The sequence below is a fragment of the Equus asinus genome, chromosome 8 (assembly GCF_041296235.1).
Source record: "Equus asinus isolate D_3611 breed Donkey chromosome 8, EquAss-T2T_v2, whole genome shotgun sequence".
In the NCBI taxonomy this organism is placed as follows: domain Eukaryota; kingdom Metazoa; phylum Chordata; class Mammalia; order Perissodactyla; family Equidae; genus Equus; species Equus asinus.
Genome location: NC_091797.1, coordinates 32,098,276 through 32,123,414, shown reverse-complemented (window position 1 = coordinate 32,123,414; position 25,139 = coordinate 32,098,276). Strand labels below are relative to the sequence as shown.

The 25,139-nt window shown below is 35.3% G+C and overlaps 1 protein-coding gene across 19 annotated transcripts in view; it reads right to left on the bottom strand.

Annotated features, from left to right (window-relative positions):
• Positions 1 to 510: 510 nt before the first annotated feature.
• LOC106827309 (butyrophilin subfamily 1 member A1-like) overlaps positions 511 to 25,139 on the bottom strand; it is a 43,498-nt gene continuing 18,869 nt past the window's right edge. For 3 of the 19 annotated variants that reach the window (XM_070515160.1, XM_070515174.1, XM_070515173.1), the window contains 10 exons: positions 21,778 to 21,795; positions 21,505 to 21,537; positions 16,482 to 16,502; positions 15,140 to 15,160; positions 14,144 to 14,164; positions 7,563 to 7,583; positions 6,607 to 6,633; positions 6,110 to 6,136; positions 5,521 to 5,547; positions 2,777 to 5,361 (listed from right to left, as the gene is read on the bottom strand). In XM_070515160.1, the coding sequence (XP_070371261.1) occupies positions 4,832 to 5,361; positions 5,521 to 5,547; positions 6,110 to 6,136; positions 6,607 to 6,633; positions 7,563 to 7,583; positions 14,144 to 14,164; positions 15,140 to 15,160; positions 16,482 to 16,502; positions 21,505 to 21,537; positions 21,778 to 21,795 (746 nt within the window). In that variant the 3' untranslated portion in view covers positions 2,777 to 4,831. Of the gene's footprint in view, positions 872 to 2,775; positions 5,362 to 5,520; positions 5,548 to 6,109; positions 6,137 to 6,606; positions 6,634 to 7,562; positions 7,584 to 14,143; positions 14,165 to 15,139; positions 15,161 to 16,481; positions 16,503 to 21,504; positions 21,538 to 21,777; positions 21,796 to 25,139 lie in introns of those variants that run through there. The other 16 variants (XM_070515175.1, XM_070515162.1, XM_070515167.1 and 13 more) reach the window with 16 other exon arrangements.

Sequence of the window (25,139 nt, the reverse complement as noted above, 5' to 3'; positions counted from 1 at the left end):
TATATATGAAAAGGAAGGGAATGGCCTTGGGGAACTTACTCAAGAATAAGGGGATTGCCATTTACCCATAGGGTATTATAGCCAGCAACTGGACCCTGTGGCATGGGGACACTCCCCTTGCCTTATAGCCATTACTGCCACTGCCCTTTTGGTTAAGGCCACCAAGAAAATCATTGTAGGATCCCCATTACCCATTTTTGTATCTCATGTATAGAAGCTCTCCTGAATTTTCACCACACTCAACACATTTGACCCAGATGCCTCACTTCCTATGAAATTATTTTAATTGATCCTCAGATAACTCTTTTCTGATAACCTTTACACTGCTACTTTTCTCCCCTCCATTACCAACAAAATCCCTCATGGCTGCTTATGCTGATGGATCAACTCCTAACTCCTCATGACGATCTGCAGGAAACTCCTTTGGCTAGCACCGACTTCTCATGGTTTACTGAGGGTTCTTATTTAAAAGGTGACAATGGCAAATGTTGTACTGGGTATGCTATTGCAACTTCTTTTGATTTTATTGAGGCAGTACTTTACCATATGGCTACTTCAGTATGACAGACTGAATTGGATGTTCTTGCATGGGCTTGTACTTTAGCCAAGGGCAAAACTGCCCATATTTATACTGATAGTAGATACACTCTTTGAGTAGCACATGATTTTGGAATGTTGGCAAGTCTGAAAACCATGGGGCAAATAGGCTGGCAGGCTGGAAAGTCAGGTTAATGCCGTAGTCTTGTGGCAGAATTTCTTCCCTGGTAAACCGGTTTTTGTTCTTAAGGTTCAACTGATTGAATGACGCCTACTGACATTCTTGAGGGTGATCATCTCACTTAAAGTCAACTGATTGTAGATGTTTCATCATCTGCAAAATACCATCACAGCAACACCCTAGATTAGTGTTTGATGAAATAATTCGGTACTTAGCTTAGCCAAGTTGACACACAAAACTAACCATCACAGAGAGGAAGATAAAAATAGAAGCACCATGAACCAGAGTCAAGCCTGACTAAATAGATTTTCATAAGTACAAATATGCTATTAGAAATCAGAAACTCAGAAAAATTGAAGGCACGTGTCAGATGACCAGATAAAACCATAGGACCTAGGAATCTCCTAATTTTGAGGCAAATTGTGGTGTAGGCTTGATCTTTCTTTTATGCAATCAGTATGACATAACAACAACAATGACAACAAAACACCTTGAAGTCCTGATGGAATCTCACTTCTGAGATAGCACTAACCAAGGTGACCTTGGGCACGTGGACAAGCCCCTCAGGTCCTCTAAGCTGATCTGTAAAATTGGCAGGTTTGATTAGAATCCAGAGTGAATGTTTGCACATGAGAATTCAAAAGTGCATATGCTACTTAAAACAAAGACTGGACTCAGCTGTGTGTAACATCTCTTGGAGGAAATTCAAACAAAATACTGCTGCTTCAGGCAAAACTTCAGAAGATTCTATTTCAATTGAAGTGAAGCCTGGGCTTCAGAATTTAAAAGCTTAAAGTTAAAAAGCTATTTTTCGTGCTTCTAAGTTTATCCAGTGTGGAGAACCACTTGCCAAAGGTATTCAAATATGTTTTTATTCATTTCTGATTTTTAAAGACCTGGTAATCCATTGTGGTTGACGGAAAGAATCCTTCAAGACCTTGGATTACGTTATCTCAGTAGCATCTTCAGGTTCTAAAAATGCCTTCTGTTACAGCAACTAATGTGGATGTATGCACTGGTCAGGCCCATAGGTGGAACTGGACTGGGGTATCCTGGGGGTATACTGGACTGAGGAAGTGAAGGGAAAGAATAGCACAAACTCTTAATGCCATAAAGGAAACCATGGCTCTTATGCTACAGATTTTTTTCTTAAGTGAATGGAATTTAATAACAGAAAAAGCAATTTAGACATGATTTTCAGAAATATTTTTAACATTTTTGAGTCCTTGTGTATAAGGATAGGTTCTTTTCCTATTTTTTTTTTACTGCTTTTGGGTTGGAATAGTTTAGTGTTTTCCAGAGTGTACCGGGGCCTACAGGATTTTTATAATCTTTGCACTGTAAAAGAATTTGCAAGCTTTGTTTGACAAAGGAGGTTATCAGAGAACTAATGTTCCATGGAACCACACTTTGAGAATTACTGGCTTAGGGTCATTTAAACTAGAAGAGCTCAACGCCCACCATTTACTTTAACTCTCTTTGGCCACACTGCTATAATCTGGCTTCTTACGTTGTAAACCTGTCACCCCTTCTCAGCATGAAGTACATGTATCAGGATGCCCTGGCCTACATAAATAAGAAAAGAGCAAGTTTAATTGATTATCGAAAATTGCCTTGGACTTGGGAAGTTGGGAGACTTGGGATCAGTTCCAGTTCTGGCATCTAGTAAATATGTTACTTTGGAGAAGTCAGTCATGTAATTTAAATAATCAAACCCTTATTTTGCTCATCTACAAAATAGGAATAAAATGTTTATAGGGGATGTTAAGTTGGACATGAGATAATGCCATAAAAGCATGTGGAATTATGAACAAGGTAAATGCAAGGCATAATTATCATAGTTTTAAGTATTTTATAGATTCATCAGAATTTCAGAATTCCTAGTATGGTTAAAGCACATTTTTTATATGTTGGTCTTCAAGTGTGACATGAAGTTTATATAAAGGTAAGAACTCCCTGGAATAACTTTAACAAGTCATTTTTCATTGGTTTAATATGAAAGAAAATAAATGATCAAATTGTATTTTTAAAGAAAAGAGTATATTAGTTTGTTCGGCCTGCTCTAACAAAGTATAGAAAACTGAATGGTTGAAACAACAGAAGTTTATTGTCTCACAATGTGGAGGCTACAAGTCTGAGAACAGAGTGGAAGGGCCATGCTCCCTCTAAAGGTGCTTGGGAAGGATCTGTTTGGAAGATGCTTCTAGTGGTTTTCCAGTGATCTTGGGCACTTCTTGGCTTGTGGCAGAAAAAATCCAGTCTTCACATGGTGTTCTCCCTGTGTGCATGTCTGAGCCAAAATTTCCCCTTTTTATAAGGATACCAGTCATTTGGATTAGGACTCCACCCTACTCCATCTTAACTAATTACATCCGCAATGACCCTACTTCCAAATGAGGTTTCATTCTGATGAACTGGAGGTTAGGATTTCAACATATGAATTTGGGGGGGGGTTTGCTAAGAGACAATTTAATCTGTAACAGAGTATTCTGAGAAGGAAATGGGAATCAGCGAAGTAGAAATAAGGTTCTTTGATAACTATTTTGAGAAGTCTGATTATGAAAGAGAGTTAGAAATATATATAAAGCAGGATAGAGAGTTGATGGAAAATTGTATTGTATTAAGATGGGCAAGATTTTGAAAATTTCAAGTTTCATGGGTAGAAGATAGTAGAAAGGCTGAGAGGAAAAACTGATGGATCCTAGTACCACAGAGGGCAGTACAGGATGGATAGAGAGAATAGATAGGTGTGGTGTTCTCTATAAAGGAAGACGAATACTTCTCTTAATATAACAATGAGGAAGGAATGAGAGTTAGAGATTTATATAGATTTGTTATATTTGTTATTACAAAGATGAAACAATTCCCTTCTGATGGATTCTAATTATTCTTATACTAATTATATAATTTGTATATATACTATATGACATATAGTATATATAACATATAATAGTATACATAAGTAAAATATAACTATATAGAATAATTGCATATTAGTCTATTATTATTATTTTCAAAGTGTGAACAAGGTCATATATTCAGAGTAAGGTGAGAGCAGAGTTTGAAGTTTAAAGAAAGTGTAACTTTTAATGAAATTGACTGTGCAAAAGTAAGGAACAGCAGATGGTAGGAGACACATGGGACGATTACCAGATGGTGCTGGCATCCACGTTGTGATAGGCGACTATAGAGGAACCAATTTGCTCATATGTGTGGATTTTTACAGAGGGTTAAGCTCCCAGTATGGGAAATGGATAAGTAGATCCATTTGTGTTTGGAGTTTGGCCAAGCAGATGGGAAACAAAGACAATGAGTCCAGGGATTTTCATTTATTAGTAAGAGAATACTTAAAATTATTAGTCAGGCATCTACATAGGAAAGGGCAGCAAGTGAAGTCGAGAGGGACTGATGGATCAGGAGAAGTTGAGAGGCTCAGATGAGGCTGACACACTGGAGTGCAGGAGTGGCTAAGCAAGCAAGTACAGGACTTTACACCTGTTTCACCTGCATAGTCAACTATGGATGTCATCTGCTGCTGTTCTTATAGGGAGGCTGCATCAGTTATGATTAGATTCAATCATAACTGTCAAAAATCCAATGTATAAATGGCCAAAAGATAAAAGTTTATTTCTCACAGAAAATAATTCAAGAATTGTGCAATAGAGTAGTTCCATGAAGTTGTCAAAAACCCATGCTCATTGTGTTCTCTGCCATCCATGTCACATTACAATGTCAGAAATGTTCTACAGTTTCCATGCATCATGACACATTATAACCATTGGTAAAAGGAAAGAAAACAAAAAAGACATGGAATTAGCCTTTAAGGACATATTCCATAAGTCATACAGAGTAATTCAGTTTATAATGCACTGCTCATCACATAGTCACATTCAGCAGGTAGGGCTAGGAAATCTAATCTTTATACTAGGCTGTCATAGGGCACAGTAATAATAAGAAGGAGCCTATAACTAAGGAAGAAGGGAGAATTGATATGAGGGGCAACCATCTGTTTGTGTCCCAGAACTTCATCTTGAGAATGAACCAGTAAGGAGGAAGAAAAAAATCGATTTGTGGCTAGTAGGAGATGGGTAGGCATATAAATTGCAATATCAGTCAGTTCTCCTCCACCTTGACAATAGTCAAGAGGCCTGAGTCAGAGGACCAAAGTCTGAAAAGAGGTCTTAAGATACCATAGAATGTGTTCTGGGGGAAAGTGAAAATGTGGGAGCCATCTGTCATGTTATAGAAAGATACATCTCCAGCTTCATAATCCAGGAATATTCCCACACTAAGGGGTATTTCTCTTAGAATAAGAAGAGTTTCTGGGGAGGTGAGGGCCCAGTACTCCCCCTCATAGAGCCTGATGGCCCAGAAACCATTCTGTGGGGACATTGTGACCACCCCCTTCCTTGTTATGTTATCCCTACAAATTCCCAGGTCCCAGGAACACGTGTCCCCGACCTCCACCTCCCAGTAGCATCTCCCCGAGGTGATATTTAGCTGACCAAGCACACAGGGGAGGGAGTCGAATCTCTGTGTGGAGCTGGGTAGATCTTGAGGCCTTTCTTGCCAGGCTACTTGTCTCCCTTTTTCAGACAAGCGGAGGGCAGGATGGGCAGAGGCTGCATCCAGAGTCAACTTTACTGCAAAGACAAGCGGACCATCATATTTCTGGGAAAGGTCTCTAGGCCTCGGCCAGAGGAGTCCTCACAGAATGAGGTAGATCCAGCTTACGTCCACTCATCATTCCCTGAGACCACCCGACAAGGAGCAGGGTCCCTCCTGGATCCTCATAGACTCACCAGCTTCAAACTCTTCTTTCCTCCAATCTGCAAGGAAAAATGAACATGAGAACTTACCATTTGAAGGTAAAACTGCTTGTCTGTCCAGAATAATGCGACTATAAATTCCTTAGGATTAATTCAAGAGTGATAGCAACCAAAGAAAGTTTTCTTTCATAAACTTGCACTTCTTTTCACAGCTTGCTAACTTATGTCTGACTTGAAGACCTGACCCATCTCTATTCTTTCCTCATCCAACATTCTCACAGGATAAGTGTCTATTTAGAATGTTGGCGAGGAAAGAGGGAATATGGTCAGTCTGACCAAATAACTTCTCTTGGCTATGTCTCCTTATATTTTAAAGCAGGTAATAACCCTTTATGTATCCTCAAAGAATGATGTGAGATGCAGATTAAAAAATAATAAAACTGCTAAAATTTAATGCTTCAAACACATTATTATCTGTTAAAATATTGAGTAATCTATTGAGTTCATGGCATTATTCTTTGGAGTTTCCTTGATTTTCAGCATATTGTTTTGTACACAGTATGTATTCATTTAAAATATCTCTGATAACAGGATTTTCTTCATCAGACTCCATGTCACTCACCAGCATATAATGGTGCGTTTCTCCAGGCTGCAAAGGAACAGAATAGGAAATCCTTTATTTTTTCTCCATTAGTGTTTTCTTTCACTGTCTTTTTCCATATCTCCCTGTCTTTGTCACATTTCTTCTTCTAAATCCTTTGGACTTTCTCTTTTTATCCTATATCCTCACATTCCATTTTTTCAAAGGTGATGGTAAAAATGATCAATAAGAGGACAGCTAGAAACATAGAAGCAACAAGAGGTCAGAAAGACTGAGGAGGAGCGAAAGGAAGGAAGAGGGAAAGGAGGGGAGGAGGTAGAAAATGCTGAATCATTTGTGGTTTGCACGTCAGAGAGAATTTATTGAAGTTACTGAAATTTAGAAAGATAATGCTTCAAATGCTTCTTAGCCCACTATAGACATTTCTGTTGTATTTCTGCATCCTATCCCACTGCTTCAGGGGCAGAATCTAAGAGAAAAAGAAGAATGGAGCTTTCTGAGAGACAATCATCACTCACCCGACTTGAATTGGGCCTTCCTCCTACCTGAGAGAAAAATAGATGAAAATGAATATATAACACAGACTTTCTTAACATTAAAAAGAACGTGCAATTAAAGCCATACATCTGCCAATATTTGTGTCTGCAAATTGGCCAAGTAATGTCCATTTCAAATGCAATGAAAGAAATTTCTAAAGTGCATTTAGCTTGAAAACTTCACTATAATTTGAAGAATACAATCAGATATGAAAGGACATGAGAATTTAAATAATTCTTGTAATGGGGTACTAAAAAATGGTTTAGCAATTTGTTGAATTAATAGTTGAATGGATTAAAATAAAAATGAAAGAACAGTAGTAATTATGGTTGTAAAGAAAAAATCAGGCAAAATTATGCAAAAATATTTATGTACTTTAGAACACTTGAGAATATGGTCAAGAGAAGTGGATTAGCTAGTCTCAAAATTACACTTCACCTCAGTATATATGAAGTCTGTAAAAGGTCAGCAAAAGGAGGACTTATCTCACTCAGCAGTTTTGGAGTTTGAACACTTCTCTTAAAAACCATGACAATATCACGTACAAAAGAATAGGCAATCCATCTCAGGGGACGTATTAGAGAACACAAGTTAAAGGAAGTGTTCTGCTGAATGAAGAAAGCCACATTCTTCTTAGCTTAATCCACTTCATCTCACCAATCTTATAAGGAAGTTATAGTAATCGTCTGAAAGATAGAAAAAGCCTAAGGATATAGCAAAGAAAGGAAAGAGAATGAAGAAAATCTCAGGAAGATGATGGGAAGGAAAGGTAACATGGGAGGAGTTCAGGATGCCAGAAAGAAAAGAGATAAGGTGATTTGAAATTCACAAGAAGGAAGAGGTAAGACAGGAAGGGGTAAAGTGAAGAGTCAGGAAAGGACAAGAATAATATTTCTAGGGAATACAACAGTGAAAAAGAATGTCAGGAAAAAGTTACCCATTTCTTTCTGAAGTTTTTCTGAAAAATAAAATGGAAAAACTCATGTAAATGTTGAGGGGCCCAACAGAGAAAATGAAAATGAGTAGAAAATTTCCAGTGCACAGTAAATTGGTAGGATGAATGTAATCAGAAAAAATAAAATGAACAAAAAGAACAACAAAAAAAACCCTGAAACTATATCAAGGAAGCACATTTTTATCTTAGAAAAGTAAGAAAAAGGAATAAACTTTCCTAATTGATTGAACAAAAGAAGAATGGAGAAGATTTGGAAAGAAATAACAAATAGGATTTTATCCCATACATATTTCTTTTATGAATAGTTTTAAGGATATAAATAATTCAAGATTTGTGTCAAAATATATATTTAATAAAATAATTTGATAACAAATGTCATCTTGGTAGCAGTGTATTGAAATTGATTTTTAGTTTTGAAAATCTTTCTATTTCAGATTACACAAGGTGTCTTTAAGTGAAACATAATTTGTGTACTTAATGGTCAACATATATTTAAGTTCTGAGAAACTCTTTTTAGAAGATATCACAAACATTAAGAAAGCAAATAACCATCATGATGGGGTACCACCTTTTTTGAAGTCTGATGGTTTCTAATGCTCTGCTTTTAACAAAATTACAATAGAATCTAATTGAGTTTTCACCTGACAGAAATTTCAAAATTAGTTTTTATTAACTTGTATTCTCTGATTTTATCATTTACCTCAGAAGAAGTTCAAAGGATTGAATGATGTGGCTCTAACCACATTCCTTCCATTCCCATTAACATATATAAGTACATAATTTCTCAGCACATCAATCTTTTATAAACAAACAGAAAATAAATGGAAGAAAATTAATGTTGATACTAACTCATTTACTTGAAGGGAAATATAATGAGTTAATGGAGGTAAAGGAATGCTAGAATTACTGCTAAAATGTCAGAAGACTGCTTTAAACTCTCATTTTATCTCTTTCCTATAATGTGACTCTAGGGTTCATAATTTTTTTGAGGTGTACACCATTATATTTTGATTTCTATGTAGACTACCTCATGTACACCATCCAAAGACTAATTACCATCCATCACCATACACATGTGCCCTTTTACTCCTTTCAACGTCCCCACTTCCCCCTTTCTGCTCTGGTAACCACCAATCTAATCTCTATATCTGTGTATTTGTTTGTTGTTGTTGCTGTTGTTTTTTATCTTCCACATACGAGTGAAATCATTAGTACTGGGCTTTCTCTGTCTGACTTATTTCACTTAGCATAATACCCTCACTGTCCTTCCATCTTATTGCAATGGCAAGATTTCATCTTTTTTATGATTGAATAGTATTCCATTGTGTATATATATACCACATCTTCTTTTTCCACTCATCCATTGATGAGCACTTAGGTTGTTTCCAAGTCTTGGCTGTTGTGAATAATGCTGTAATGAACATAGGGGTGCAAATTCCTGGGCTCTCGATTCTGTTCCATTGATCTGTGTGTCTGTTCTTTTGCCAGTATCACGCTGTTTTGATTAGTTTAGGTTTGTAGTATATTTTGAATTCAGGGAGTGTGATACCTCCAGCTTTCTTCTTTTTTCTCAGGATTGCTCTGGTTATTCAGGATCTTTTGTTGTTCCATATAAATTTTAGAATTTTTTGTTCTATTATCATGGAAAATGTCATTGGGTTTCTTTTTTTTTTCCTCCCCAAAGCCCCAGTACATAGTTGTATATCGTAGTTGTAAGTCCTTCTAGTTCTTCTATGTGGGATGCCACCACAGCATGGCTCGTTTAGCAATGTGTAGGTCTGCACCCTGGATCCTAACCGGTGAACCCTGGGCCGCCAAGCAGAGCACACAAACTTAACCTCTGTACCACCAGGCCAGCCCATCACTTAGATTCTAAATAGGATTGCATGGAATCTGTAGATTGCTTTTGGTAACATATACATTTTAGCAATGTTAACTCCTCCAATCCATGAGCATGGAATACCTTTTTATTTCTTTGTGTCTTCTTCATTTATTTCAACAGTGTTTTATAGTTTTCAGTTTACAGGTCTTTCACCTCTTTGTTAAATTTATTCCTATTTATTTTTTTTGCGATTGTAAGTAGGATTGCATTTTTGATTTCTCTTTCTGCTATTTCATTATTAGTGTATAGAAATGCAACTGATTTTCGTATGTTGATTTTATACCTTGCATCTTTACTGTATTTGGTTATTATTTCTAATAGTTTTTTGGTAGATTCTTTAGGGTTTTCTATATATAAAATCATGTCATCTGCAAAGAATTCATTAAAGAATGACAATTTCACTCCTTCCTTTCCAATTTGGATCTCTTTTATTTCTCTTTCTTGGCTGATTGCTCTGGCTAGGACTTCCATTACTGTGTTAAATGAGAGTGGCACAAGTCGGTCTCCTTGTCTTGTTCTTGTTCTTAGAGAGATAACTTTCAGTTCTTCATATCGAGTATAGTGTTAGCTGCAGGTTGTCATATATAGCCTTTAATAATATTATGTTGAGGTACTGTCCTTCTATACCCATTTTATTCAGAGTTTTTATCATAAATGCATGGTGAGTCTTGTCAAATGTTTTCTCTGCATCTATTGAGATGATCATGTGATTTTTATTTCTCATTTTTTGAATGTGGTATATCACCTTGATTTGCATATTATGAATCCTTGCATTACTGGAATAAATACCACTTGATCATGGTGCATGGTCCTTTAAATGTATTATTGTATTCTAGTTGTTAATATTGTCCTGAGGATTTTTACATCTATGTTCATCAGTGATATTGGGCTATAATTTTCTTTTTTATGTGTTATCCTTGTCTGGCTTTGGTATCAGGGTAATGTTGGCCACATAGAATGAGTCAGGAAACTTCCCCTCCTCTTCAGTTTTTTGGAAGAGTTTGAGAAGGAAAAAAATATTAAATCTTTTTCACTTGTGGAATTCACCAGTGAAGCCATCTGGTCTTGGACTTTTGGATTTGTGGTGGTTTTTGATTACTGTTTCAATCTTACCAGGGACTATTTAGATTCTCTGTTTCTTCTTGATTCAGTTTTGGAAAGGTTCTATGATTCTAAGAAGTTATGAATTTCTTCTAGATTATCCAATTTGTTGCCATATAGCATTTCACACTATTCTCTTATGATTCTTTGTATTTCTCTGGTGTCTGTTGTGATTTATCTTCTTTCATTTCTGATTTTATTTATTTGAGCCTTCTCTCATTTTTTCTTGGTGAGCCTGGGTAAAGGTTTGTCAATTTTGTTTATCTTTTCAAAGGATCAGCTCTTGGTTTCACTGATCCTTTTGTCTTTTAATCTCTATTTGATAATTTCTGCTCTTTTATTATTTCCTTCCTTCTACCTATTTGGGATTTGTTTGCTCTTCTTTTTCTAGTTCCTTTAGATGTACTGTAACATTGTTTATTTGAGATTTTTCTTGTTTCTTGAGGTAGGCCTGTATCACTATAAACTTCCCACTTGGTACCCATTGTTGTTGTACCCATAACTTTTGGCATGTTTTATTTTCATTTTCATTTGTCTCCAGGTATTTTTTTGAATTTCTTCTTTGATTTCTTCATGACCCAATCATGTTCAGTAGCATTTTGTTTAATTTCCACATATTTGTGGTTTTTCCATCTTTCTTCTTGAATTTGATTTCTAGCTTCATGTCATTGTGGTCAGAAAAGATGCCTGTTACTATTTCAGCCTTCTTAAACTTATTGAGTCTTGTTTTGTGAGCTAACATGTGATCTACCCTGGATCACTCAAAAAGAATGTGTATTCTGTCTGTAGTTTTTTTTTTCCTTAGTGAGGAAGACAGGCCCTGAGCTAACATCTGTCGTCAATCTTCCTCATTTCGCTTAAGGAAGATCATCTTTGAGCTAACATCTGTGGCAGTCTTCTTCCATTTTGTATGTGGGATGCCACCAGAGCATGGTCCGATGAGTGGTGCACAGGTCTGTGCGCAGGATCTGAACCTGTGAACCATGGGCTGCCAAAGCATAGTGTGTGAACTTAACCAATATGCCACTGGGCCAGCCCCTATTCTGTAGTTTTTGGTAGAATGTTCTGTATATATCTAAGCCCATCTGGTCTAATGCATCATTTAAGGCCAACGTTCCTTATTGATCTTCTGTGTGAATGATCTATCCATTGATGTATATGGAGTGTTAAAGTCCCCTACTATTTTTGTGTTACCATCAATTTCTCCTTTTATCTCTGTTAATAATTGCTTTATCTATTTAGGTGTTCCTACATTGGGTGCATAGATATTTACAAGTGTTATGTGCTCTTGTTGGATCGTTCTCTTTATCATTATGTAATGCTCTTCTTTGTCTTGACACAGGTTTTTCTTTAAAGTCTATTTTGTCTGACATAAGTATTACTAAAACAGATTTATTTTTGTTTCCATTTGCATGGAGTATCTTTTTCCATCACTTTACTTTCAGTTTGTATCTTTAGGTCTGCAGTGTGACTCTTGTATACAGCATATACATGGGTCCTGATTTTTTATCCATTCAGCTACCCTACATATTTTGATTGGAGCATTTAGTCTGTTGACATTTAAAGTAACTATTGATAAGTATGTACTTATTGCCATTTTGTTACTTTTTCTGGATGTCTTTGCAGTTCTTCTCTCTTCCTTTCTTCTTCTCTTCCTCTCTTCCCTTGTGATTTGATGGGTTTCTTTAATATTATGTTTGGGTTCCTCTCTCTTCATTTTTTGTGTATCTATTATAGGCTTTTGGTTTGTGGTTACCATGAGGTTCAGATATAATAACCTATGTAATATAAATCTATATTAAGTTGATGGTCTCTTAAGTTTGACCTCTTACTAAAAGCCCTACACTTTTACTCCCCCCTGCCTGTGTTTTATGTTTTTGAAATCATAGTTTACCTCTTTTATTATTGTGTATCCCTTAACTCCTTTTAATATATATAGATAATTTTAGTACTTTTTGTCTTTTGACTTTCATACTAGCTTTATAGGTGGTTCATCTACTAACTTATTTGTAAATTTGTCTTTATCAGTGATATTTTTCTTTAATAATTTCTTGTTCTTATTTTTTGCCTTTTCTTTTCTACTTAAAGAAATCCCTTTAACCTTTCTTGTAAGGCTGGTTTAGTGGTGATGAACTCTTTTAGTTTTTCCTTGTCTAGAAAACTGTTCATCACTCCTTCCATTCTGAATTATAACCTTGCCAGATAGAGTATTCTTGGTTGTAGGTTTTTTTCTTTCAACACTTTGAATATATCATGCCACTTCCTTCTAGTCTGTCAGGTTTCTGCTGAGAAGTCAGCTGATAGCCCTATGGGGTTTACTTTGTATATAACTAGTTGCCTTTCTCTTGCAGCTTTTAAGATTCTCTCTTTATCTTGAATTCTTGACATTTTAATTATAATGTGTCTTGGTGTGGGCCTCTTTGAGTTCATCTTCTTTAGTGCTCTGCATGCTTCCTGTACCTGGAAGTCTGTTTTCTTCCCCAAGTCAAGGAAGTTTTGATCTGTTATTTCTTAAAATAAGTTGTCTACCACGTTTTCTCTCTCTTCTCCTTCTGAGACACCTATAATGCAAATGTTAGTGTGATTGATGTTGTCCCAGAGGCTTCTTAGACTGTCTTCGTTCTTTCAAATATTTTTATTTTCTGTTCACCTTAGGTGCTTTCCTCTATTCTCCCATCCAGATTGTTGATCCATTCTTCTGTTCCATTTACTCTCTTGTAGATTCCCACTAATGAATTTTTCATTTCCATTATTGTATTCTTCAGTTTTCATTAGATTTTTTTTGATGAAGATTATCCTTGAGCTAACATATGCTGCCAATCCTCCTCTTTTTGCTGAGGAAGACTGGCACTGAGCTAACATCCATGCCCATCTTCCTCCACTTTATCTGTGGGATGCCTACCACAGTGTGGCTTGCCAAGTGGTGCCATGTCTGCACCTGGGATCTGAACTGGAGAACCCTGGGCTGCTGAAGCAGAATGTGCGAACTTAACTGTTGCACCCCCAGGCTGACCCCTCTCATTAGGTTTTTTTTATATTTTCCATTTCTTTGTTGAAGCTCTCACACTGTTCAGCTATTCTCCCAGGATAAGTAAGCATCTTTATGACTATTAGTCAGAATTTACAGTCTCTAATAGGACAATGGTGAGAGAAAACACATTCAGCAAGCCCTCATACTTCAAACACATAACAGAGGTCCTAAGTTAATGGTAATGTTCCAGAAAATATATGTAGAATTGGAACCAGATGACTATCAGCCTAATTGCCTTCATCTCTCCAATTTCACAATACAACTATGGCAAGTACCTTGAAGGTGGAAGAGACCAATGTTCATAGGCAAGGACTGGTATGGAATGAAAACAGAAGCAGTGGGAATGACTGAAAGGCAGAAAAACAGAAATGGAGAGAATGTAACATGAAAGAAGTTCATAAACAAAAATATGGGGGAGGGAAGTGTAGACATCTAGGAGAAGGGTGAGCCAATGGATGTCATGTAGGTAAAATGGCAGGGAACACTAAAGACCAAGACAGCAGCAACTTCAATGGTTATGGGAGTAAAGGGTTGTCAGAGACATCTTACCCAATTTATTCTGAAGTTCTTCTGAAAAATAAAATGGAAAGATTAATGTAAATATCATTGAAAACAAACGTGAAGAAAATTCAAATGTATTAAAAATTTAAATGTAAATTCAAACTTATCAGGATGCAGAAACAGACAGACAGACACACGTGCAGGCACTCATTCACTCACATGCATGCATAAACAGAGACTGAAAGTTCACTTTATCCAGACAATTTTTTATGAAAAGTGAAGATGGGGAAGCAGGATGAATTTACTGTAAGAGAAAACATTTTAGAAATATCAGCTGTGATGGTTACCTCATAAAAAATATTCTTGATCCCTTTTGACATTATTTAAGCTTTTCCTATTCATTTTATTGGTTTTGGTAGGCTCTTGACTGCTCCTAACTATTAGAAGTCATTTCCCATTACTGTGGTAACTTCTTTGTATAAAGTAGCCACAAACACTGATTTTTAGAATACTGAACCACGGCTTGTAGAGGAAATGCAGGGTTAGTTTCCTGAGTGCCTCTATTTACAACATTTCCCTCAATCACTTAACATATAACCTTATTTTATATGAGTTTCCATTTTAACTCATGCCTGGATGAAGCTTACCTTAAGTAAATCACATGAAAGGAAGGGAAGTATGAAATGCCAATGAAGGGGGTTCTAAATCAAAAGACGTGAGTTACCTTAGACAAAACTTACACGTGAGCCACTTTGAAAATGCCAGAACATCAGAGGTATATGATTAATAAAATTAAACTTGACAAAAAGCATCTGTCTACAATATTGAAGAAGCAGGACAATTCAGAGCAGTAATAACAAGGGAAAGTGAATTAAAAGAGAAAACAGCAAGCTTGGTTAGAAAGATAAGGTAATGAGACAAATCCTGTAAACAGATATGTATATTGGAGTTGAGAATGATGATCATTAATAGTTGAAGACAAGCGTACAAGAAACAGATCAAACCATCACTAGGTACACAGTGAAATATGTGAATGGGACTTGCCTTTTTCCTGTTCACTCTTATCTGTAAAATAAAAGGAAGAAAGGACCAATTCATTCAAAATGAAGGCACGTGTCAGTGAGCAAAGATAAAAATTTGAACCACTTTCCTAGTTTTCTCTATGGTTCAAACTGACCAGTATTTCTCAGAACTGGAACCAGAAGATTCCAAAAGCCATCTCACCAATCACAAGCAATGTTGTTTTAGTTCTACACACTCCTTGGTGCAAAAGTAACTAAATAGAAAATGAAAGCCTGAGAGGAGGTTGAGATGACCTATTTTGGGATAAACGATGTCCGGTATTGGTTTTGGGTGGAACCCTTTACCTTTCTAAATATAGGGCAAGCACACAACAATACACAAGACATGTGCTTGAGAGAGAAGAGGAAGCAAACCGTAAAAGCATTCATCTGTCCCCAAACTGTATCTCTAGCAGATATATTCCTAAAATCTATTTCCTCTGGAAAATGTCATTAGAAAAGGATGATGTTAAACTCTGAATCATTATATTAAGGTTTTATGAAAAAATTTTTGGAAATGTCCTAGAACAACAGCTTAAAATATTGTGATTTGAGAAATATATTATCAATGAACTTTCCTTAATATATAAAGTTCTTCTATAAACATTTAAAAGGAATTGCAGTTCCCAGAATTGATAATTGTTTTGGTAAAAACACAAAAGTATAAATGATACATACTATCTTTGAAAAGGGAAAAACAACAGGAAAAATTATGTAAAATATTTGTATACCTGGGAGCACTTGGGTAATATGTTCAAGGACAGTTGAAAGTGAACCTCAACTTCACACTTGATCAATAAGAGACAAGAGAATTTACAGTCTTTCAAAGGACAATGGAGGGAGAAACCTCATTCAGCAATGTAGGACTGTTCTCTCATTTCTTAAGGTTTGTGGTAAAACTGAAGGCATCTTATTGTGCCCTCCTACTTCAGATACATAACAGAGGTCCTAACTTAATGGTCATTTTCTAGAAAATATATGTAGAATGGAAACCAGATGCCTATCCACCTAATTCCCTTCATCTCTTCAACATCATCATACAACTCTGGCAAGTTTCTTGAAAACGGAAGAAGCCAATGTTTACAAGGAAGGATCAGTATGGAATGAAAACAGAAGCAATGGGAATGAGTGAAAGGTAGAAAAACAGAAATGGGGAGAAGGTAACATGGAAGAAGTTCATAAACAAAAATATGGGGGAGCGAAGAGTAGACATCTAGGAGAAGGGTGAGCCAAGGGATGTCATGTAGGTAAAATGACAGGGATCACTAAAGACCAAGACAGCAGCCACTTCAATGGTTAGTAAAGAGTTGTCAGAGACATCTTACCAAGTTTTTTCTGAAGTTCTTCTGAAAAATAAAATGGAAAGATTAATGTAAATATCACTGGAAATACACATGAAGAAAACTCAAATGTATTAAAATTTTTAAATGTAAAATTGAACCCATGAGAATGCAGAAATGGACACACACACAGAGTAATATAAGAATCACTGTGAAACAGAAACAAAACAAACAAAAAATCTTTCAAAAATATTTTCACCTATTCTATATATAAATGGCTAGCCACTTCAGACGGAAAATAATATATTTATTTTCTATGCATTTTACTGAAAAATCTATGGGGGTCATCATTACTTTATGTCAAATGGTAGAGAAAAAATTTTAAATTTATTATGATTCAATTTATAATCACCCAAAATGATTTGGTAAAGTCTTCTTCAGATGTAATACCATCATTCTCATTCTCATCATCATTATCACCATCATCATTATTACCACCATCATCATCACAATTACCATTGACTTTCATTGAGTGCTTTCTCTGTACCAGGCTCTGTGATATGTGCTTTGCAAGCCACATTAAATTTGGTCAACAAAATTGCTCTGGAAGTAAATTATTATGCTTATGCGGAAGAGTAAACTGAGAATAGAGCAAGGATGTATTACTTGCTGAGTTTCCCACAGTTGCTTATGTCAGAGTTGGAATTTTATCCAAAGTGAGTCTGATCAAAGTTGATGTTTTTATCCAAAAAAATAATCCATTCTGTTTTCTGTATTATCCCTCTGCACTCCAGCATCATTTAAAGGAAACAGTTTTTCATTTTCTGTGTTAAACAACATATCAAATTATGGGTGAATATTAGTAATGAATTCATATTTAAAAGTAAGACCATTTAAAAGCAAATTGGACACCCTCTGTCCCTGGATTTGGCTTTATAGAAGGTGAGCTTTGTTTTAGGATGATAAGATGTAGAGATAGTCGTTATTTTGAGGAACATAAGTAGCAGATTATAAAGATTTTTTTCTTTATAGAATTTAGTTTTTTATAATGGTGAAGTATTAGTTGTCTTTTTTTTTTTTTTCTGTGATGTGCAAGTTCCTAGATTATAAAGACTATTTAGCGGTAAAAGTCATACTGGGAAAATTCATACAACTTGTTTCCATTACCCTCTTATTTTCAACTCCACAGTGCACTCTAATTCTTCACTGCCTTTGGCCTTGATATGATTGGAGCTTGTCAAGGCTTTATATGAGAGTGTAGACTTCCTCTTCTGTTTTATGGCCCTATGCAGTCACTCTGTTATGTACAAATGTCATCCGTTTATTCTTTTTATAAATTTTAAAACTGTCTTATCTGCTTATGTCATCTCCAGTTCTCTTTATCATTGTTTGTTTTGACCTTCATTTTAACATAATTCTCATATTACCCACTCTCCCTGGGATAAAGAGAAGTTTTAAGTATATAGTTCTTAGTTATTTTTAACTAAGTTACTCCAATGATTCATAAATATTATAATTTTCTTTCCATTTAACTTAATATATGATAGAAGGGAGAAATTAAGACACAAATTTTTCTGTGTATTTTATTATTAGAAAAATATATTTTCAGTAGAAGAAAAAAGCACTAGGGTGAAGCAACACTCTCTAAATACTATGTAGTTCTGTACAATACTACGTAATATATAGTAGGACTATGAAAACAGTTTGGCAGATCCTCAAAAAATTTGACATAGTATAATACATACCTTTTTTTTTTTTCTTATTTCAATTGCTTCATTTGAAAATCCAGTTAGTGATTTAACATCATGGTCCTTTTCTCCTCTTAGGATTCTCCTATTAGGACACTTAAAGTGCACTTAAACTCCCAACTATTCAATAATACAGACGGGCCTTTCTTACTTATTTTTCAATGCTCTGCTGCATTTATTTTACTTACTCAAAATAGATCAAAGATTTAAATGCAAGAACTTAAAACTATGAAACTCTTAAATAAAACATATGGGTACATTTTTATGATCTTGGACTTGAGAATGAATTCTTGGAAATGGCACCAATGCACAATCAACAACAACAACAACAGAAAAAGAATAGGAAGACCTAGATGGAGTAATTAAGCCAGAAAAAGAAATAAAACCTATCCAAATTGGAAAAAAGTAAAACTGTCACTATTTACAGATGACATGATTCTATATATAGAAAATCCTAAAGAATCCACTAAAAAAGTATTAGAAGTAGTTAATGAATACAATAAATTTGCAGGGTACAAAAATCATCATACAAAAATCAGTTGCATTTCTATACACTAACAATGAACTAGCAGGAAGAGAAATAAAGAATATAATCCCATTTACAATCACAACAAAAAGAATAAAATATCTAGGAATAAATTTAACCTAGGAGGTGAAAAACATGTACATGGAAAACTATAAAACATTGTTGAAAGGAATGAAGAAGACATAAACAAATGGAAAGATATTCCATGCTCCTGGATTAGAATAATTAACATAGGTAAAATGTCCATATTACTTTACTTAAGACAATCTACAGATTCAATGTATTCCTGCTCAGAATCCCAATGACATTTTTTATGGAAATAGAACAAAGAATTCTAAAATTTAAATGGAACAACAAAAGACCCCGAATAGCCAAAGCAATCCTGAGAAAAAAGAACAAAGCTAGAGGTATCACACTCCTTGAATTCAAAATATACTACAAAGCTCTACTAATCAAAACTGCATGATACTGGCAGAAATACAGACACACGGATCAATAGAACAGAATCAAAGGCCCAGAAACAAACTCACACATCTATGGACAGCTAATTTTCAGCAAAGGGGTTAAGAACATACAATGAGAAAGAAAAATCTCTTCAATAAATGGTGTCAGGAAAACTGGACAGCCACACGAAAAAGAATGAAATTAGACCATTATCTTACACCTTACCCAAAAATTAACTCAAAGTGAATTAAAGACTTGAATGTAAGACTTGAAACTATAAAACTACTAGAAGAAAACATAAGTAGTACACTCTTTGACTTCAGTATTAGCAGCATCTTTTTGAATATCATAGCTCTCCAGGCAAGGGAAACAAAAGCAAGAATAAACAAATGGAATTATATCAAACATAAAAGCTTCTGCATGGCAAAGGAAACCATCAACAAATGAAAAGACAACCTACCAACTGAGAGAAGATGTTTGAAAATCAGATATTTGCTAACAGGCTAATATCCAAAATATACAGAGAACTCATACAACTCAACAACAAAAATCCAAACAACCCAATCACAAAATGAGCAGAGGATATGACCAGATATTTCTCCAGAGAGAATATACAGATATCCAACAATCATGTGAAAAGATGTTCAATATGACTAATTATTAGGGAAAGGCAAATTAAAACTACAATGGGATATCACCACATGCCCATCAGAATGCCCATAAAAAGACAAAAAATAGCAAGTGTTGGAGAGAATGTGGAGAAAAGAGAATCCTCGTACACTGTTGGTGGGAATATAAACTGGTGTAGCTACTATTGAAAATAGTATGGATATTCCTAAAAAAATTAAAAATTGAAACACCATATGATCCAGCTTTTCCACTTCTGGGTATTTATCCAAACAACATGAGAACACTAATACGAAAGTTATTTGCACCCCTATGTTCATTGCAGCATTATTCACAGTAGCCAAGACTTGAAAGAAACCTAAGCGCCCATCAATGGATGAATGGGCAAAGATGTGGTACATATGTACATATATATGTATATATAATATATACAATGGAATACACACACACACACACATATATATACATATATATATAATGGAATACTACTCAACCATAAAAATAGATGAAATCTTGCCATTGTGACAACATTAATGGCCCTTGAGGGCATTGTGCTGAGAGAAGCCAGTCAGATGAAGGAAGATAATTACTATATGACTTCACTCATATGTGGAAGGTAAACAAAGAGCACATAACATAGATACAAAGAACAGACTGGTAGTTACCAGAGGGGAAGTGGGTGGGAGGAGGGCAAGGGGGTAAAAGGGCACATGTGTACAGTGACAGATGACAGCTAGACTTTGCTATTAAACACGATGAGGTCTATTTAGAAGTAGAAATACAATGATGTACATCTGAAATTTAGTCATTAAGGAGATGTGTATCACAACTGCAATGAGATATCCCTTCATACATACTGGTATTGCTATAATAAAAAAAGGAAAATAATGAGTGTTAGTGAGGATGTGGAGAAACTGGAACTCTAATACTTTGCTGGTGATAATGTAAAAAGACGACACTTCTGTGGAGAACAGTTTGGTAGACCCTGAAAAAGTTAAACATGGTATATCATATGACCCAGTGATTCTATTGCTAGATATTTATCCCCAAAATTGAAAACGGGTATTCAAACAAACACTTGTACAGGAATGTTCATAGCACAATAGTCAAAAACTCGGAAAAACCAAAAGTCCATCAATTGGTAAATGGATAAACAAAATATTGTATACCCATACAATGAAGTATTATTCAGCCATGAAAAGGAATAAAGTACTGATACATGAATGAACCTCTAAAATTTTATGCAAGTGAAAGAAGGCAGACACAAAAGATCACATATTATATAACCCCATGGATACGAGATCATATAAAAATAGGTGAATTCACAGAGACAGAAAGCAGACTAGTTGTTGCCAGAGACTAAGTGGGGTAGGGAAAGTGACTTTTTAATGAGTGTGAAGTTTATTCTGGGGGTGATGAAATCCTTTTGAAACTAGACGGAGGTGATAGGCAATATTGTGAATGCACTAAACATCACTAAATTGTGCAATTCAAAATGGTTAATTCAATGTTATATGAATTTCACATCAATATAAGTAAAAAATAAATCAATAGAAGCAGTCAACCAATGAAATAACAGAGAGTAAAATCAATTAGTTTACTCATTGGCAAAGCCCTTGGTTCAACAAAATGCCAATATACCCAAAGTGTTGCTCTCCCAGAGTCAAGGGCTGACATTGCCTTAATTACATAATTTGTATTTACGTTAAGATAAAAGGCTTACCTTGCTCTGGCTTAATTTCTTCCTTCCTTGTCTCTGATAAAGAAATTAGATAAAAAAAAATTTGGACCACTTGTAAAACAAACAGGATCAAATTTATGAGAGATTAAATTGAAGCAAATTGCAATGGAGTAATACTTTCAAATAGATTGGTGTAGTGGGGGAAAGTTTTATTCTACACAATGTAATGATACTGAAACTCTTTCTTTGTTATTGTCTGAAACTGGGTTTGCTGTAATGATATCCTTTGTAAATGGATCAGGATTTGAAACTCACCATTTTCTTTCTTTTCCCCTGAAAAACAAATAGGAGAAATATCGATTACATAAAATAGTTGATGCTCGATGGCACTGACCCACTGCAGCCAGTGGTCAGAAGGTCACATTCCAGTGGCCAAGGAGGCTTGATCGAAAGATAAAGCAATCACTTGTGGCCAAAGCACCAGCCCCTTCAAGAGCAAACCTGGACATCAGCTGCCCCCATGGTAAGCACTTTCTGTGACAAAGGAAATCCAGAGTATTTGTGTCCAAAGAGAAAGACTTGCACAACAGACGGGTGAAAAACATTCTCCATTTTGGTGTGGTTCTAATCCTGCACTTCTTTAAAATGTCTACGACAAATAAGCAACAGGGAAAACACATCTTCTGGTAACTAATTCCCTGACTTTTCTTTCTTCCATGCACGAATGTCTTTATTTTTTTCTTTATTGCTACTTTCACTGGATGTATAGACTACTGGGTTCACAGTCTTCTTTCAGCAGTTTAATGATGTTGATTCACTATATTCTCAATCCTGTGATTTCTGATGTGAAATCACCTGGTTTTAAGTCATTTCTCTTCTGTGGGAATTGTGTTGTTTTCCTTTGGATGCTTTCAAAATTTATTTCTTTATCTTTGGTTTTTAATAATTGTGGCTGTGATATATCTAGTGATGTAGGTATTCTTTGAGTTTATTCTCTATATTTTGCTGAGCATTTTGCATTCTTAAATTTAAATCTTTCACCAAATTTGAAAAATATTTGGCATTCTTCTGCAAATATGTTTTATGCCCCAATCTTTCTCCTCTCTTTCTGGGAATCTCGTGAATTATGTGTTAGAAACTTTCATTTTATCTCACAGTTCCCCCAAAGCTCTGTTCATTGTTTGAATATATTTTTCCTCTCTGTTCTTCAGATATGAAAAATTCTATGGATTTGTTTTTCAGTTTCTTGTCTTTTTACTTTTTCATCTACATTCAGCTATTGTGCCAATACAGCAATATTTGAATTTCAGATATTATATTTTTCAGTTTTAAAATTTTGATTTGGCTATTTTTTCTAGTTTCTATTTCTCTGCTGTGAATTTCCATGCTTTTCATTTCTAGTCTCTGTTACTTTGCCCGATGTAGTACAGCAATCATAGTATTTTTTCCTCTTTGTAAAATTTGTGCATAAAGTCATATATATCTTTCACCCAGATTCCCCTAATGATAGATAATATCCTGTAGCAAAATATCAAAACAAAGAAATTTACATTGGTACAATACTGTTAACTATACAACATGTCTCATTCAGGTTTCACCATTTTTCTGTGCTTTGATGTGTGTGTATGTTTATGAAATTTTCTCCCACATATAGACTCAAGTAAATACCACCATAATCAAGATACAGAACTGTTTCATAATCACAAAGGAAATCTCTTGTACAGTCTCTTTATATTCCCATTCCCCACCCCTGCTCTTCTCCTGTCCCCTGGCAACCACTAATCTATACCCCATCTCTATAGTTTTGTCATTTTTTAAATGTTGCACAAATGGAATCATATAGGATGTAGTCTTTTGAGATAGACTTCTTTTCACTAAGCACAATGCCATTGAAGTCTATCAAGTTTGTATGAATCAATAGTCTGCTCAATCTTATTGCTGAATACTATTCCACTGTATGGATGTACCACAGTTTATTTAGCCATTTATCCATTAAAGGATATTTGTTTTGTTTCCAGTTTTTTGCTAATACAAGTAAAGTTGTTATGAATATTTGCATAGGAGATTTTGTGTGTGAACATAAGTTTTTATTTCTTTAGAATAAATTCCTAAGTGTGTGATGGTTGATTCATATTTTAAGAGCATATTTATTTTTATAACAAAATGCCAAATTATTTAATAGAGTGGTTGTGCCCACCAGGAATTTTAGAAATCCAGTTTCCTCACATTCTCACCAGCACTGGATGCTTTTCGATTTTGTTTTTAAATTTTAGCTCTTCTAAAATGTGTGTAGTGATATCTCATTGTGGGCTTCTTTAGGTTTATCCTGTTTGGGATCATTTCAGTATCTTGAATCTGTATATTTTTTTCATTTCACCATTATTTACTCCAATTTTTTTCAGCCCCATACTCTTTGTCATCTCCTCTGGGACTCTGGGAGATTATAACACAAATAGTAGATTATTTTTATATTGTCCATGAGTTCCTGGTCTCTGTTTCTTTTGTGTGCATGTCTATTTTCTCTCTTTTTTCCTGACTGAGTGATTTCTATTCATCTGTCTTCAAGTTCAGTTTCTTTTCTCTGTCATCTCCAATTTAACATTGAGCCCATTGAGACACTTTCCTATTTCAGTTATTACATTTCTTAGTTTCTCTATTCAGTTTCTCTAAAATCTATTTCTCTCATGAAATTTTCTATTTTTCGTTTGTTTCAAGCGTTTCTGTAATTGCTCATTGAAGCAATTTTATGATTGCAGCTTTGCCATTCATATCAGATACTTCCAACAACTGTGTCATCTCAGTGTTGGTTTCTGTTGATTGTCTTCCATCATTCAGGTGGTGATCGTCTTTTGATCTCAGCACGAAGAATGATATTTTAAAATTTTATTCTGAAAATTTTGGGTATTATATTGTGAGATCCCTGGATTCTACTTGTTCTTCCTCTTAGCAGGAAGTCATCCTGTCTTATGTGTAGCATGTGTTTCCAGGGTGGGAGTGAATATTCAGCTTCCTGTTGGTCCCTGCTGTTATCACCCTGGGTGAAGCAGGATGTCCATTCATCCTGCTGCATTGATTCCTAGTGGAAGTCTAATTCAGCTTGCTTCTTTGCCTCACTGACTCCTGGAGAAAGCAGAGCGTGGCCTCCCGTCACCTTCTCCCTGCCGCGTGGGTATGAAAGCTCAGCTGAATTCAGCTGACATCAGTGTAGAAGAAAAGCAGAATGCCACCTAACACTGTCTTGCACTATCTCCTTCTGCCTTATGCTGCCAGGAAAGAGTAGAAGCTTAGTTCCTCTCTGAGCTCGGCTGAAACTCTCAGGGGGTTGAGGGTGGACAGTTGTCATTTGCCCTAGAGTAGGGCAGATGTTGCCAAAAAGCTCTTCTCTTCTGACAGACCATCCTTTTCCTTGCCATTTTTTCTAAACAAATTCAGCAAAATTGCAGAATGTGGGATCAACCCACAAATATCAGTTTTACTTTTGTAGAGAAGCAAGGAATTATCCAAAAATAAAATTAAGAAAACAATTTCATTAACAATAGCACCTAAAAGAATAAAAAGATTAGGAGTAAATTTAACCAAGGAGGCAAAAATCTTGTACATTGAAAAGTATAAGATATTTCTAAAAGAAATTAACATAGACCTAAATAAATGTAAAAATCTCCATGATCATGGATAGG